This window comes from Pelophylax lessonae (assembly GCF_965119305.1).
Source record: "Pelophylax lessonae genome assembly, chromosome: 7".
Lineage (NCBI taxonomy): Eukaryota > Metazoa > Chordata > Amphibia > Anura > Ranidae > Pelophylax > Pelophylax lessonae.
This window is the reverse complement of record NC_138774.1, coordinates 70,373,321-70,389,209: the sequence shown is the minus strand read 5'-3', so window position 1 is coordinate 70,389,209 and position 15,889 is coordinate 70,373,321. Positions and strand designations below refer to the sequence as shown.

General features: G+C 43.2%; 1 protein-coding gene across 1 annotated transcript in view; it reads left to right on the top strand.

The window, feature by feature from the left end:
• The first annotated feature begins 1,604 nt into the window (after nt 1-1,604).
• Nucleotides 1,605-15,889, top strand: part of LOC309559493 (cytochrome P450 2C8-like) — a 67,479-nt gene continuing 53,194 nt past the window's right edge. Inside the window, exons 1-3 of the mRNA XM_082262767.1 lie at nt 1,605-1,787; nt 1,902-2,064; nt 4,142-4,291. Coding sequence (XP_082118893.1) covers nt 1,611-1,787; nt 1,902-2,064; nt 4,142-4,291 — 490 coding nt within the window. The 5' untranslated portion in view covers nt 1,605-1,610. The remainder of the gene's footprint in view (nt 1,788-1,901; nt 2,065-4,141; nt 4,292-15,889) is intronic.

Sequence of the window (15,889 nt, the reverse complement as noted above, 5' to 3'; positions counted from 1 at the left end):
TGTCATCCGCTCCGTAAGTTTGCATATCATCCCATCTGTTTGCGGATGATATGCGGACATAATGTAAGTCTATGGGTATTGCGGATGTCAGTGGATGACACCGCTGACATCCGATTTTCCTTCCTTTCCGTTTTTTTGAACGGAGGAAAAATAGGGTTCTGTTCTGTTCCAAAAAACGGAACAGAACTGAAAGGAAGAAAATCGGATGTCAGCGGATGGTATTCCGCTTACATCCGCAATCCCATTGACTTACATTATGTCCGCAAATCATCCGCAAAAAAATAGGACGATTTGCGGACATACGGAGCGCCCGTGTGAAAAGGCCCTTACTCTGGGATTTTTAGTGTCAGAAAGACTGTGTATGCAGAGAGTTAATATCAGAGAGGTGGCCAGGATGATCAGATGTTCTGAAGTCTACTCACAGATGGGGGAAAGAAGAGGAGTGATGTGATTAAGAGAGAAAATACTCATCCTGTGATTATGGCAGTCAAGTTCTTTTAAGGCCCGTACACACGTACCGATCGTCGTCATACAAACGTCGGCGGACGAAAGATCTGCCGATTGTACGCTTGTTAGTATGGTGCCTCCGACAGCTGTCTGCACACAATCCGCGGACAAGAGTCTTTCTTGCAAACATAAAAATTTTTGTATGCCGACACCAGAACGGACGATTGTTCGCCTGTCAGTACAGAAATCAGCCGACAGACCGCAGATTTGCAAGACTGGGCATGCTCAGAAAAGAAAAAACACAGGGAAAGTTAACCATTACATGACATCACTTCTGCAGTCAGCTGAAGTCGGCGGACAAACTTCTTGTGCTGTCTTTGCACTTTTCAACAGACATCGACATCCCGGGGAGAAAAGACGAACGTTTGTATGACGACGATCGGTACGTGTGTACGGGCCTTTAGAAATAAAGGCCCGTACACACGTGCAGATTGTCGGCTGAAAATGTTCGGCCGCCGAACGATCGGCCGATTTTCGGCTTGTTAGTATGATGCTTCCGACAGCCGACAGCGCACTTTCGGCCGAAAAGAATCTGTCTTGCAAGCATTAAAATTTTAGTATGCCGACACCAGAACGGCCGATTGTTCGCAAGTCAATACAGAATTCGGTCGACAGACAGCAGATTTGCAAGACTGGGCATGCTCAGAAAAGAAAAAACACAGGGAAAGTTAACCATCACATGACATCACTTCTGCAGTCGGCTGTAGTCGGCGGACAAAATTCTTGTGCAGTCTTTTGCACTTTTCAACAGACACGACAGCCCGGGGACAAAAGACGGCCGATCGTTCGGCCGACGATCGGTACGTGTGTACGGGGCTTTAGACTATCCTTAGAATCAGGGATAGCGATACATTATGGGATCTGTGCTATCTGTACATGGACATTGATTTTTTTATGTTTAAGTTTCTTCAACAAATTCATGAGTTGGGCCCCTTCCCAGAACCAGGCCCCATAGCAATTGTGAACAGCTCCAATACCTAATCCCACTTCCATGTTTTATATCACACACATTTGCAGCCAAGAAGCTGCCAGAGTTCAAAGTTCATATACAAACAGGTAAATAGCACTCAGACGGACCCTTGCTTGAGCTAGTTACCATCAGGATGGTGCTGGGAATAGGGACAACACTGCTGCTGGCTACTGTAGTCATTCTACTTTACCTTGTGCCATGGTGGAGAAGGATAAAGCACAGTAATCTCCCTCCAGGTCCAACCCCTCTGCCTCTGCTGGGAAATTTAATGCAACTGAGCCTCACAGAAATGCCCAAAGGCTTTGTAAAGGTAATATTTCATTGTATATCCATTATTACTTGGAGAGGGAGGAATGTTTACCAGCACTCTTTTTAACTACTGCTCTTTCATTCTGGGCATAACATATTCTACCATGACATACAGTTAAGTGAGACCTATGGACCTGTGTACACCTGCTACCTGACCCACATTCCTCTGGTTGTGCTGGTTGGATATGATGCGGTGAAGGAGGCATTGGAAGACCACAGTGATGTGTTCAGCAACAGAGGAGATTTTGAGGTGCTCACTATGTTATTCAAAAATTACGGTAAGTAAACTATGATAAACTATCTAACGGAGCATGCTTCATGGAGGGTACCACAGTGCTCATACATTCTGTGTAGTCTTGATTGGGGGAAGCATGTGTACTTAATAGGCTTTTGGAAGGAAATGCATGTTGTAATGAATATCCATAAATCATAAGGCTTCTCCCATTATAGTTTTTTGTTAATAACTCAGAATATGAACACACCCAAAAAACTGCACATTGCTCATTAAACCCAAATTCATGCAAACTTTACATGCCCATCGCTGAAATCTTGAAAATGTAAAATGAATTATAAAAGACTGCTCATTTTTTTTTTTTTTTTTGAAATGTTTTATTTATATATATATATATATATATATATATATATATATATATATATAATTTTTTTTTTTTTTGTTTATATATATTAAAAACATTAAAAAAAAGAAAAAAAAAAATATATATATATATATATATATATATATATATATATATATATATATATATATAAAATCTAATGTATATCCAAAATGTGTGGGTACTAATTGGAACTATGGTGGCTACAGGTGTAGCAATTCAACAGTGCAGTACTAAGGTATTGGCTTTTTTTCCCCCCCTCCTCTGGGTATTCTTACTACATGGATTTTTCATGTTATGTTTTTTTTGTATAGGTGTGCCCTGTTTTCCTTCTTCAGTGAAAGGGCTTTTTCACATGGGGGGCCAGTAAAAACAGATGGCTGGGCTGGAGTTTTATCTCCCCCTGGAAATCTAACATTACAGGGCTGTACATATGCTAGCTCCCTATGCTCTCCCCTTCCTCCTAGTTAGTAGTTACTAATTATTTGATGGTGGGTGGACCCTAATGCAGAGACCTGATTATTTCACCACCCCTCTAACACCCTGTACTACCAACCTGTCCTCTTCTGCAGGGTGTTATTCAACATCTTTAAGTTGAGTTTTGCAGCCATAGCTACAGTTTTTTTTTTTTTAAATAAACTGAACACCCGCGCCTAGGTATGCATTTCAATTATTACAATGTGCAGCCACTGTCTATCCATCCAAGTAGGTACGTCTATATAAATATACAGGCAGCGCTTCCATGCACTAGTGGATAATATTTTTAACTATTGTAAAAAAAAGTCAATGTGCCAACCTAGTTCTCAGAAACAAAGTGACACTGTGAAAATATAAGTCTTTTGTGCAATATTGGGTGATGTGTGCTTTCTTCCCAGAATGTTTTCTGTGTATTCACCACGTGAGATGTAATCACTCCACACTCACCAGATCTCCACTATCACCAGATCTCCACACTCACCAGATATTGGTGACTGCCTTACTTTACAGCGAGGACAATCAACTGGGCTTGCAGGTCTCTTATTGGGGGGACCTATCATGCCTGGATGTCTTCTGCTGACTCTCACCGGTCTAGATTACCTCCTAGTATGGTCCCAGCAATTCTTTCAAAGCCACCTCTCTATTTGTTTTCTTTCCTGCATAACAACCCGCTTTGGAAGAATTGTTTGGACCATACCAGGAGGGAATCTGGAATGGTGAGAGTCAGCAGAGGACATCCAGGTGGGATCGGTTCCCTCCCCCCCCCCCCTCCCCAATAAGAGACCTGCAAGCCTAGTTGACTGTCCTCACTGTAAAGTAAGGCAGTCACCAATATCTGGTGAGTGTGGAGTGATTACATCTCACATGGTGAATACACAGAAAACATTCTGGGAAGAAAGTACACATCACCTAATATTGCACAAAATACTTTTTTTTATATTTGCACAGTGTCCCTTTATTGGTTTCTGAGAACTAGGCTGGCACATTGGAGGACTGTTTTTACAATATTTTGCAGTTTTTTTATTTATTTTTATTAAGTTTAGGCCTAAGTTGGGTGACCAGTTTGCTTTAACTGTGTCTTTCTGGGTGTCTGCTTTTTTTTCTTTAAAATTTCAAGAAAGAGAGCCAGAATCTGGTGGTTTCCCAAGGCCATATATAGATATGTTCCAGCTCATGCGCAGTACCTGTAATGTTCACTTAACCAGATTTTGTAAGCTTGTGTCTATTGCAGTTTGTAGTCAAATACTCTCCTACAATGATCTAGGGATTGTCACAACTAATGAAGAAAGGTGGAAAACAATGAGACGCTTTGCTATAATGACCTTGAGAAATTTTGGAATGGGGAGGCGAAGCATTGAAGAGAGGATTTGCGAAGAGGCTCAAAATCTGAGAGCGCAATTCATGAAACAAAAAGGTAGGTGACTGTTCTCCTCCTTCTCCAAACTAATGATCTCTATAACATCCAGTTGTGGCAAGATAGCTGTAACATACGGTCGTAGTTTTAAATCACAAACTTGTGCAGATCTACACAACCACACTGCTTTTTTTTTCCCCTGGAATTTTTGATTTACATTTCAGCTGCTTTGGAGGAAGCCAGCTGACAGTTGATGATGACTCATCGGTTAAGGACACAGTGGCTGGCAGCAGAAAGAAGCTGGATAGAAGGGGCAGCCACATATACAGGAACTTATTCCCTCCATTTTCCTCCTGCAGGAGGGAGAGGAGGAGAAGCAGGCTTTCAGTGGCTGCAGGGAGGAAAATGGAGGGAATCGTTTCCTCTATATGCCGCCTCCCCTCCTATTAATGTGTACAGGGAGGCCAGATTACAATTGTGCCCCATGTAGTTATGCCCCTAATGCCCCGTATACACGTACCGATCGTCGGCCGAACGATCGGCCATCTTTTGTCCAGGGCTGTCGTGTCTGTTGAAAACTGCAAAAGACTGCACACTAATTTTGTCGGCCAACAACAGCCGACTGCAGAAGTGATGTCATGTGATGGTTCACTTTCCTTGTCTTTTTTCTTTTCTGAGCATGCCCAGTCTTGCAAATCTGCTGTCTGTCGGCCGAAATCTGTACTGACTGGCGAACAATCGGCCGTTCTGGTGTTGACATACAAAAATTTTAATGCTTGCACGACAGATTCTGTTCGGCCGAAAGTGCGCGGTCGGCTGTCGGAAGCACCATACTAACAAGCCGAAAATCGGCCGATCTGCACGTGTGTACGGGCCTTAAGAGAGAGCTTTCTCTAGTTTGAGGTGGGGACAAAATTACTTAATGACAAACAAGGCATGGTACTCCCCATCAAAATCTGACTTCAAATAGTAAACCATTGAGGATCAAGTCCAAACATTCAGTGAAGACTCTGGTCTGGGAACACCTGAAAGGTGAGAAAAAGAATAATAAAGCAAACCCTAACAAAGTCGCTATTGGTGTCTGTAAAGGCCCATACACACGATCAAAAAATCGGAAGTAAAATTTAGTCCGACTAATGATCTGACGATTTTCAGATCATTAGTATGGTGCTTTTGACAGCCGATTACGAATTTTCAGACAACAGAAACTGGATGTGCAGGCTATAAAATATTGTATGTGAACACAATGTTTGATTTTTCATTTAATTTAGTACAGTTTCCACCCGAACAAAATCGTAAGCGCAAGACTATGCATGCTCGGAAACAAAAGAATACATCCAAAACAATTCAACACATGACATTGCTTCTGAAGTAAAATTCTGTCATAAAAGCATTTTCCTATGAAAGTAACCTCTTCATCGTCGATATGAGACTAACATGCGACAAAAAATGGCTAAAAATGTGTCCAATAATCTGACCGTGTGTACAAGGCTTTAGATGGCACATAAGCAGTGGCGGCCCCCCATCCATGCATCCAGCCCCCTAATTTACTTGCAGGGCACCGGACACATGGAGTTCAATGGGTTTTTTTTTTTTTTTTTTTCTTCTGAAGCACGTTATTAGAGCCAGAGGCTCTAATAGGCTTCAGAAAAGGGTGGACCCGGGACGCAGAGTGGTGCGCCCTGAGCCCACCCATTGTGACAATAGCGAATTAATATTCACTATTGTCACACGGATCCTCTTCCTGGCCAATCAGGAAGCGGGTCCGAGACCCGTTTCCTGATTGGCCGAAAGGCGAACCTTTGCCATTGGCCAAAGAGGACTGAGGAGAAGCTGCTGCTGCATCAGGTAAGTGCACTGGTCTCTCTGCACGCTGGTCACTCTATACTGAAGGGAGCACGCTGTGGTCACTCTGCATTGCAGGGGGCACGCTGTGGTGGCTCTGCATTGGCAGGGGGCAAGCTGTGGTCACTCTGCATTGAAAGGGGGCACACTATACTTTTGTGACCTCAGTCATGCAATTTGTTGCCGCCTTTTTTGCCGCAAAGCAATGCCTTACATTTTTCTGTTTGCGCCCCCCAAAAAAATTTGGAGCACCAGCCTCCACTGGACATCCGACCATTTTGAGTGCATCTTCAGTGGAGAAGGCAGCAACATGCACCAGTCCTTCTTACCTTCCTTTATATCAAGTTGTTGCTTTAGAAGACCAATCCTCTTTCTTTGGCAAATGCAGCACCAGCTTGCTGATTGGCCTGAAGTAGTCGCACTGTTCCTTTCCCAATTACCCTAACCTCTACTTTCCATCCTGACTTTGCTACAGTCTTTGTATTGAGACCCATAGGCTAATGGTTTCAGTTGGCATTCTTTTCTTTTTGGAGGACTGTTGCCCACTTGTAGGTTGGGCTTGCTAGTTACCCACAACCTTGAGGGTTGCAAAGGTTCTTCTTCCAATGAAAACATTGGCAAGGTGCTGAACTTGTTCATGGTGATGTCGAATCAGCAGTACAGTGATGTGATGGCCTAAACAATAAATAAGATTCTGTTCCTCATTGAATAGATTGGACTTCCCTATATGATCTCCATCTTGAAGTATTATTGTGATGAATCATTGGGTTCAATTTGCAGAGTGGGCTATCCTTTAAAGTTTTTTTTTTTTTGTATCCATCTCTTGTGGGTACACTTCATATTGAAACACATCGCTTGATCTTTTTTTGCTTAAACGAGGAGCAGAAAGATGAGGAATGTTGGATGAATTCCCAGGGGGTGCTACTCCATCTGAGACAAGTCAACAGGAGTCTGATGAGGAGGATGGTGCCGGGGGGGAGGAGGAGGAGGAGGAGGAGCAAGAAGAGCATGCTTTAAACCTGTCTGGGATCCCTGGTGTTGTCCGAAGATGGGGGGAGGAGAACAAGGATGACATTATCCTGGATGATGAGCTGGAGCCAGGCCACTACACCGCTTCCAGTTTAGTGCGAATGGGGGCCTTCATGCTCCAGTGTTAAGGGGGACCTCCGTATAAAAAGCATAAAGGGCAAGGACCAGTACTGGGTGGCAACGTACTTAGTCACCCGGTACAAACAAAAAATGATGGAAATGTTGCCACCATCAGAGGGCAGTCAGAATGCAGCATTTCCAGGCCATGCTTCGAGAAATGCTGCATTCTGCTTTTGCGTGTGCTGGCAGAGGAATTTCCACTCGCAGAGAGACAGTTGCGGGTAGCAATCCAACAGTGCCTGCTAGAAGAGGGCGGTTTGAAGATGTGTTGGTCACTTCAGATATGAGATCATTCTTTCAGCCGACCCATCTACAGCTGTACTCTGGATCCAGCATCCGGAAATGCCTAGACTGACAGGTGTCCGACTACATTGGGTTAACGGCCAATGTGGACGCTCTGAGGAGTGATGAACCCCTGGACTACTGGGTGGAAAGACTTTACCTCTGGCCAGAGCTTGCACAATTTGCAATGGAACTGTTGGCTTGCCCCCCGTCCAGTGTCCTGTCCGAAAGGACGTTCAGCACAGCAGGGTGGATCGTGACCGATAAGCGCACTCACCCAGCTCATGACAGTGACTACCTCACATTTATAAAAATGAATGAGTCATGGATCTCAGAGGAATTTAACACATGTGACCAGTAGACCATGTTTGATTACAATTTCCCATGACAGGCCACAAATATCCACCAGACTGCCATCCACCCACAATTCATGGTTCTTGTCTTCGGTAAATACAGCAGAATAAAAGGCATTTCATGTCCATTCAATGCCTAATTTTTGGGGCCATTCATGGCCGACAATAATTTTTCCTGTGAATGCCTAATGTACCTTCAGCCACAGAATTCAACGTTCTTAGCTGTCAGGTAAATGCATGTGGGCTAATTTTTGGGGCCTGGAATGGGCGACACTTATTTCTTTATCCTGTGCCTAATTTTTCAGAGTGGAATTGAAAATCAATGGGTCTGTAAACGTTCCGCCAAATTGTGGAACAGATGCGGACCCATTTTACAGACGTGTGAATGGACCCTATATGTTTTGACATGTATTTACCGGCTGCTGTCAGTTCTGGCTGATTTAGAAAAAATATTTTTTTTGTGAGATTTTTTAGGGCAACATTTTCAATAGCAATACTTCTGTTATGTCAGTGTCCATGTTGTGGGACTATTTGTGCACAGCTAATAAGTATTTTGGGGCTGCAAATATGACCTAAAGGTTTTTAAAGTTCGCCTGCCATTAAAGTCAATGGGGCCCGCTGCAAACTTGCGGTTGGCGAACATTTGGGAAAGTTTGCGGATAATGTTTGTGAACCGCTCCGGCTGATGTTAGTCCATCACTAGTTGGGACTACAGATGCACAGAGGAACAGTCGCTTTTGTAGGTGAGTATTATGGCGCAGAGGATAGTGAGGGAGGACTGAGTACCATATGAACAAATTGTGCATGTCAGGGTGTGGGGATTCCCCCCCCCCCAGGAGCGGCCCGGCCCCAGGCACCCCAATGGGACCATCCTGTACCTGGGGCCTTACCGCCTCCACAGGGGCCCCCAGTCCTAATGCCCTCTCCTCTAGTGTCGCATTGGTGTCATTATTGCCATAATTGCCAAATTTACCATAGGCGACCCTGGTTAGTAGCTTCTTCGTTCTATGTATTCAGTTAGTTTAAATCACAGGTGGACCATGCAGTTGTATGTTTCGTGAGTGTCATCCTAGACATAGCTAACACATGCTCAAGAACACAGTTTTTGGTTAATGTTGTTGATTACATCGGATCGGTTGGGAGTGGTTGTGGACTTCCGGTTTATAAGTATTAGAAGGCGGGTTGTCAGGAGAATGTGTGCGGTGACTATTTTAAGGTCTGGAGGTATTTTATCCATGCACAGGCCAGTATTGCTAGTGCAGGGTCTGGTTTGAGTAATAGACCTGTACTGGAGCTCACCAATTTAAAGAATTGATTCCAGAGGCTAGCGAGGTTAGGGCAAGACCATAGGCAGTGGTAGAGTGTTCCTATCCGTCTGCATCCCTGCCAGCATAGGGGGGAGTAGCAAGGTGATATTTTGGATAATCAATATGGGGTGTAATATCATCGGGTTGTGATTTTAATGGACGTTTCTTTGTGGCTAGTAAAGTGTAAGGCTCGATCTGCTAATTTCAGGGCAAGTTGCCAATCTTGGGGGGGGGGGGGGGTTGAACATCCTGTTAGGATCCCCTACCCATTTTGATAATGGCTTTGGTTTTGGTAAAGTGGGTTTTGCCATTTAAGATGTTATATAATCGAGACATGGGCTTGTGTCTGGGTTGTTTGGACATGAGGAAGGCCCACAAGTCAGCGTAGAGATCATGTGTAGGTATGCCGTGGGTTCGGAGAAAATGTAAGATTCTCATACTTGTAAATTTGGTCCTGGGGAGGCAGTGAGTATTTAGTTGTCATGGCTTCCAGTGACATGGGTGTGTTGTCTAATAGGATGTCTTATAAATGTTCAATGCCCCGATTTTAGCGTAGAGTAAGGGCAGCGAGCGCTATTCCCTTTCCATCTGTACGACTTGATGGTCTTCATTAGGAGATGGTGTTTGGCAATAGGAAGAGATATAGTATTTGAGGAATTATGAACATCTTGGGTGCGGCAATTCTGCCAAACCAGGATATTTCATGCTTCGATATGTGGTTTGGTTCTGTCAGTATTTTGGAGTGAAGAGATTTTGTTTGTCAGGATTTTGGATGATATAGAGGGTGTGAGCGTAATACCCAAATAGGGAACCCCATCGTTTTTCCAAGTGAAGGGCTAAAGTTTCTGAAGGGTTTGTGCCTTTGTCCAAGCCTAAGTCTAAAATTAGAGATTTTGAGGTGTTGACCTTGTAGAAGAACACGTTCCCAAAGTAATTTAGTGTGCGGTATGCTGTGGGAAGAAAGAACTTTGGATTAGATAAGAACATGATGATATCCGCAAATGGGTTTAATTTTTATGGCATCTATTTGGAACCCCTGGATGTCTTTGATCTAATCGCCTCTGACAAAGGTTCAATCATTAAGTTGAATATGGTCGGTGATAATGGGTAGCCCTGGAGCGTCCCATTCGTGATTTTAAACGGTCTAGATAACATACCCGAAGTATTAACTTGGGCAGAGGGATTAAAGTAAAGGGCCATAATTGCTGATAGTATCGGTTTGATGAAAGTGCACCCTGAGTAATGCATCTCTGGGGGTGTCCGAAATAGAGGGCGGTCTGGACAGCCTGTGAATTCTGGGCAGCCTGTGAATTCTATCAATGGCCAAGTGGAGGGCTAAGAGGTCAGACGCAAGTGCTAGAAATAAGTCAGAACGCAGCAAGGCAGCTGCGGTTGCAGAATCGTTTCAGAAGTGCCCCGTATTTTTATGTGCCTTCTGGAACGGTCCTCTAAGTCAGCCATTTTATCTTTCAGCCAGGATATTTCATTTTTATGGGCGGCTTGTGTCAATCACGGTGTTAAAGGAGGTGATACAGTTGCTAATGGAGTCTTCCACTCTGTCTATCCTGTCCCCCAGATGTACAATGTCCGATTTACACTGATACACATAGTTCAATATATCACTCTGCAGGGATGCACAGAAAGACAGAAGCATCCCCTTTAAGATGGTGTCAGATGTTGGTTGATCCTGCGTGGGGAAGTCCAGAAAGGGGTCTGTAGCTGGTGTGCCTGTAGAGGCCTGTAGTGTCAGTAGCACTCGCCTCCATTTGCAAGGTATGCTTCACAGGCGAATCAGTGCATGGCTTGGACTTGACCGGGCTCCTGAGGGATAGTGATGTGCTCCTGGAGGAGTCCCCGCTGTCCACTTGGTGGGCTTCAGATGCTGGAGTATGTCCCCTGGTGTCCACTGTCTGGTCTGTTGGGATGTCTGGTGCGGGACGCGGCTCCCGGCCGCCGCCATTTTGTTGGAGACCGTGGCCTAGCTGTTTAAAGAAATTATCCATTTTTGGCGGTGCTGGGGCCCCAATTTTGCCTTTAGGCATTCCTAGGGAGGTGCGGGATGTTGGGGGTGATTGTGATGTTCAGTCCCAGGTTGCTGGGCTTTACAGATGGCGGATTGCCTCAGGGTCCGCTGGAGCTCTCTAGAATGCGGCCATACGCGATCTCGGTCCCATCCACGACACACTTTATCGTACTCCAGTAGAGTTGGCAGATTGATGAGCAACATGGAGAAGTCATGTAATAGCTTGTACAATAGAAGGGCACTTGGAAAAGCATTCAAAACTGGGAGAACTCCGCTTCGTCTTTGACTTCAGAGCTAATAGCATAAACCTTTCACACCTCTGGAATTCCTTATTAGACTCAGGATAAACAAATTCAATTGTAGAATCCATGTGAATTGTGATGGGTTCATCATTCTTGTGATACCATTGGAACCTGCTTGAATGCCCGCCATAACAGCAACTGGCTCTTGTTTGAAAGAGCAAAACCTATAAGATTGTTGTTGAGATTAACCACTTATGGACCACCCATCGCATATACTGCGGCAGGGCGGCCCGGCTGTGCAAAATCACATACTGGTACGTGATTTTGTGCACGGGTTCTCAGGGGCATGCGTGCTGTCAGAGCGCCGTCATTGGACACAGCCAATCAGCAGGTCCAGGGGCCGCAATGGCCGCCAGGACCCACCGATCGTTCGATGGAATGACAGAGCGGCGGTCCTCCTATTTAAAAAAGGCAGACTGCTGCTCTGTCACAGAGGAAGAGAGAGCTCTTGTGTTTCAGCTAAGCTGAAACAAAGATCTCTTTCCATCTAGTGCATCCACTGCCCACACAGTTAGAAAGCACTCTCTAGGAGCACACTTAACCCCTTGGTCCCCCTAGTGATAACTCCTTCCCTGCCAGTGTCATTTATACAGTAACAGTGCATTTTTTTTTTTTTTTAAGCATCGAACACTGTATTGGTGCCACCTATCCCCAAAAAGTGTCACTTGGTGTCAGATTTGTCCGTCACAATGTCAGACCCGCTAAAAATTGCTGATCACCGCCATTACCAGTAAAAACAATAAAAAGTCCATAAATGTATCCCATAGTTTGTAGATGCTATACCTTTTGGGCAAACCAATCAAAATATACTTTGGCCTAAATTGATAAAAAAAAAAAATTATATATATATATATATATATATATATATATATATATATATATATATATATATATATATATATATATATATATAATATATATTATAAATTTTTTTTTTTTTTTCTTTCCTTCTTTAATTTTTGATATTCATACAGATAGTGTGGTTGTTTTTGTTTTTTGTTTTATATATATATATATATATATATATATATATATATATATATATATATATATATATATATATATATATAATATTTTTTTTTTTTAAGCTCAAAAATAAAACCGCAGAGGCGATCGAATACCCTCAAAAGAAGGCTTGATTTGTGGAAAAAAAAAAATAATTTGATTTGGGTACAGCATCGCACGACCGTGCAATTGTCAGTTAAAGCAACGCAATGCCGCATCGCATAAAAATGGCCCAGTCATTAAGGGGGTAAAACCTTCCGGAGTTGAAGTGGTTAAACACAGTGAGAAGGATATTGCTGAGGGGAAATGCCTTCATATTAAGCATTTGATTCAAAGATCACCCTGATCTGATATGGATTATGCGAATAGTACACTCCAAAGCATGGGAGGTACGTGAGTGGCGATGCAGGTTCAGCATGATTTCTCATAAACCCCTTCTGCATAAAGTCGTGTGTTGTGTGTGGGGTTTTTTTTCCCAACTCTTCTCGCTTCAGGGTGTGTGGTAAAGGAAGTAAATGATGCTTCTGCAAGCCAAACATTATTTGGTAGTTTCTTTTGAGGCATGAAATGGTAGTAGTACAGAACGCATAGGGGAAGATTTACAAAAAACTGGTGCACACAGAATCTGGTGCAGCTGTGTATAGTAACCAATGAGCCCTTTATGTTTTATTGTCAAAGCTTAATTGAACAAGCTGAAGTTAGAAGCTTGTTACTATGTACAGCTGCATCAGATTCTGTGTGCACTGGTTTTTAGTAAATCTCCTCTATAGTTTGTAGCAACTCTTGTCTTCGACAGTGGTTGCTGGCTGATCGCTTTTAGTTGATGCATCAAACAATGTGGTACCAATATTATCGTCCCAGAAATGAAAGGCTTTATCACCTTGAGTGAAGAACTTTTACAAAGTCTTTCTTTGACATGGTAGTTAAAGTATGTGGGCACTACTTGAAACAAATGTGGCTATTTGGCAGGAAACTTGTCTTGAAAGAAGAAACTGTAGAAGAGCTCCTGATATTATCCAGACAAATGTTGCCTATGATGACCAAGCCTGGGTCTAAGCTTTGGGCATATGGTGTCATGTAGCTTGTCGATTTGTTGATGAGCCTTGTGTATCCTTGGGGATGTCTCTGCCAAAAAGCAGGAGAATATTGGCATTTCTGTCAAGCTGGGATGTTTTCAGCTATGACTCCCAAGTGAGATGAAGCTGCAAGCGTAGGGATTGTTACACACCCAGCTGGGACAGGAGCTTGTGGACCAGACTATGGGCTTGCTTTCTACCCACTAATGTTGGCTCATGGAGGAGACCAGGGATCTTGTCTGCATATGATGCTCTGGGTAAAGGGCTAGTATTCTCATCATCCTGCTGGTAGGGTTTGAAGGGCAGAATGCACGGTTTGGTGGAGACATTCAGTCTGGATGCCAGGCAGTCCATCAGAAGGATCTTCTCTCTGCGGTTTGAAATCTGGTTGCACTTGAGATTGGGAAATGATATTTCTACACTGCCATTCAGCCTTGCTACTACAACACAAGTGGCTCTTGCCTGAAACATCTGTCATTTCCGGCACTGGTGCCAAGAGTGTTTGATATTGCATCTTTGGTTATTTTATCAAGTCAAAAAGTATTGATGTTGCAAGAGACCCGCACTCTGATCATCTGGAATAGTATACAGTGTTACAGCTTTTTTACATTGACCCATGGAATATACACAAACTAAGCATACTTTTGCACAGGATTTGTCTCCAAACATCTGTACATGTAGAGCAAACTGGAGGGTGAGGCACTGTTTGGTCTGTGCTATCCCTGCAATGCTTTGCCTCTGAAGGATTACTTGTGGACAGAATAGGATGGTCATGAAATTGAAAGTGCTTGCACGTGATCATTACTGTTGCACTCGATTTACCTAATGGTAGCCTTACAGTCTTTAGCATAGTGGTTCCAAGGAAGCACAGCATTTTGAAGCAAACCCCAAATTTTTTTAGAAGCTCTTTGCCTTCTTGCAAGGGTTTTTCTAAAGACAATGCATATGCGGGGGTGGTTTGTAATGCAAGGGGCATTGTCGATTTGGGAATAATAAATTTCTGATTAGTCTTTTTAGGGACAGTAGTAGATGCAGGTAGAATAGCAGTCCTTTTCAGACACTGAACCTCTTGCATACCTTTTGGAGAAGGTGGACCAAGAAGGTTGAACTCCCTACAGGAGAAACTTGAAACCTTCTTCGTATCTGCAATTCTCCTAATAAACAAATGGGAAAAGGGGAGAAAAGGAAACTTTTTTTTTTTTTTTTTTTTCCTGGTGCCTCCATGGCAGCATACATTAATTTATATCCTCATATTTTCAATCGGGTTTCACTTAAAATCTATTTCCTTGTTCATCTTGCTGTGCCTATGAACCGCCGTGATCTCGGGTGGACATACAATAATGTCCAATACCGAGTAAGGGCGGAAGTAGTCACTAGTTTTGGCCTCATACAGCGCTCCGCAACTTGGACATCTAAAACGGAAGTGATGTCATTCCTAATAAACCCGCGGGCTATCCCGCGATAGACGGAAATGACGACATCATTACACACAAATCTCGCGATGTTTACAGCGAGACCACTGGCCCCCCTTGGGTTATTTAAGGACACGCCGAGAGTCAGTCCGGAGAGTTATCTCTCCGAAGTCACCTCAGGACTGGTGTTCCTCGAAACCTTTTACACGATAGTAAGTACCTTTCTTAGGACCCCGATTGTTACATTTATTTTTGATTCTGGCTAAGGAGGCTTTTTCTTCCCTCCCTCCAGTCTATTAAGACACACGTGGTGGACGCCATTGCGGCTCTATCAAGGTACCATAGAACTGGATTCTGTTAGCCTTGGTGGACAGCGTGACTCCATGATTTACTGCCTTCCCTACATTTAATGGTATTATATTTTCCTTTATTTTATCGGAAATATTTATTACGTACTCTAAGCCGAGATTTCTATATATATTGACATAGATGTATGTATTTTCTTTACATTCATCTTAGGCAAGTAATGGTGCACTTCTCACCAAGGATTCTGGAATATACTTTTGCTTGTATATATCCTGAGGGACTATACATATATATTGAATTGATGGAAATATCACAATGACTCACCGCTACTGAGGTAAGGCACCCCATATGAAATGTGTCCACCATATTTCATATGACGGTCACGAACATCTATGTATGGCTTAGTTTTTCCTTTTCATTTCCTAATATAGGATCTATCAAATTTTGGAGATACTCATATTATGGAATAACCAATTGGAACTTTCCAGGAACAATATCCTTTTTCCTCCCCCCTGTATTTTTTATTTCAGGGAAAACTTTTTACTCCCTTTTTTCTTCACTTTTTTATTTGTGATTAATCATCGAACCAGGTGAATTG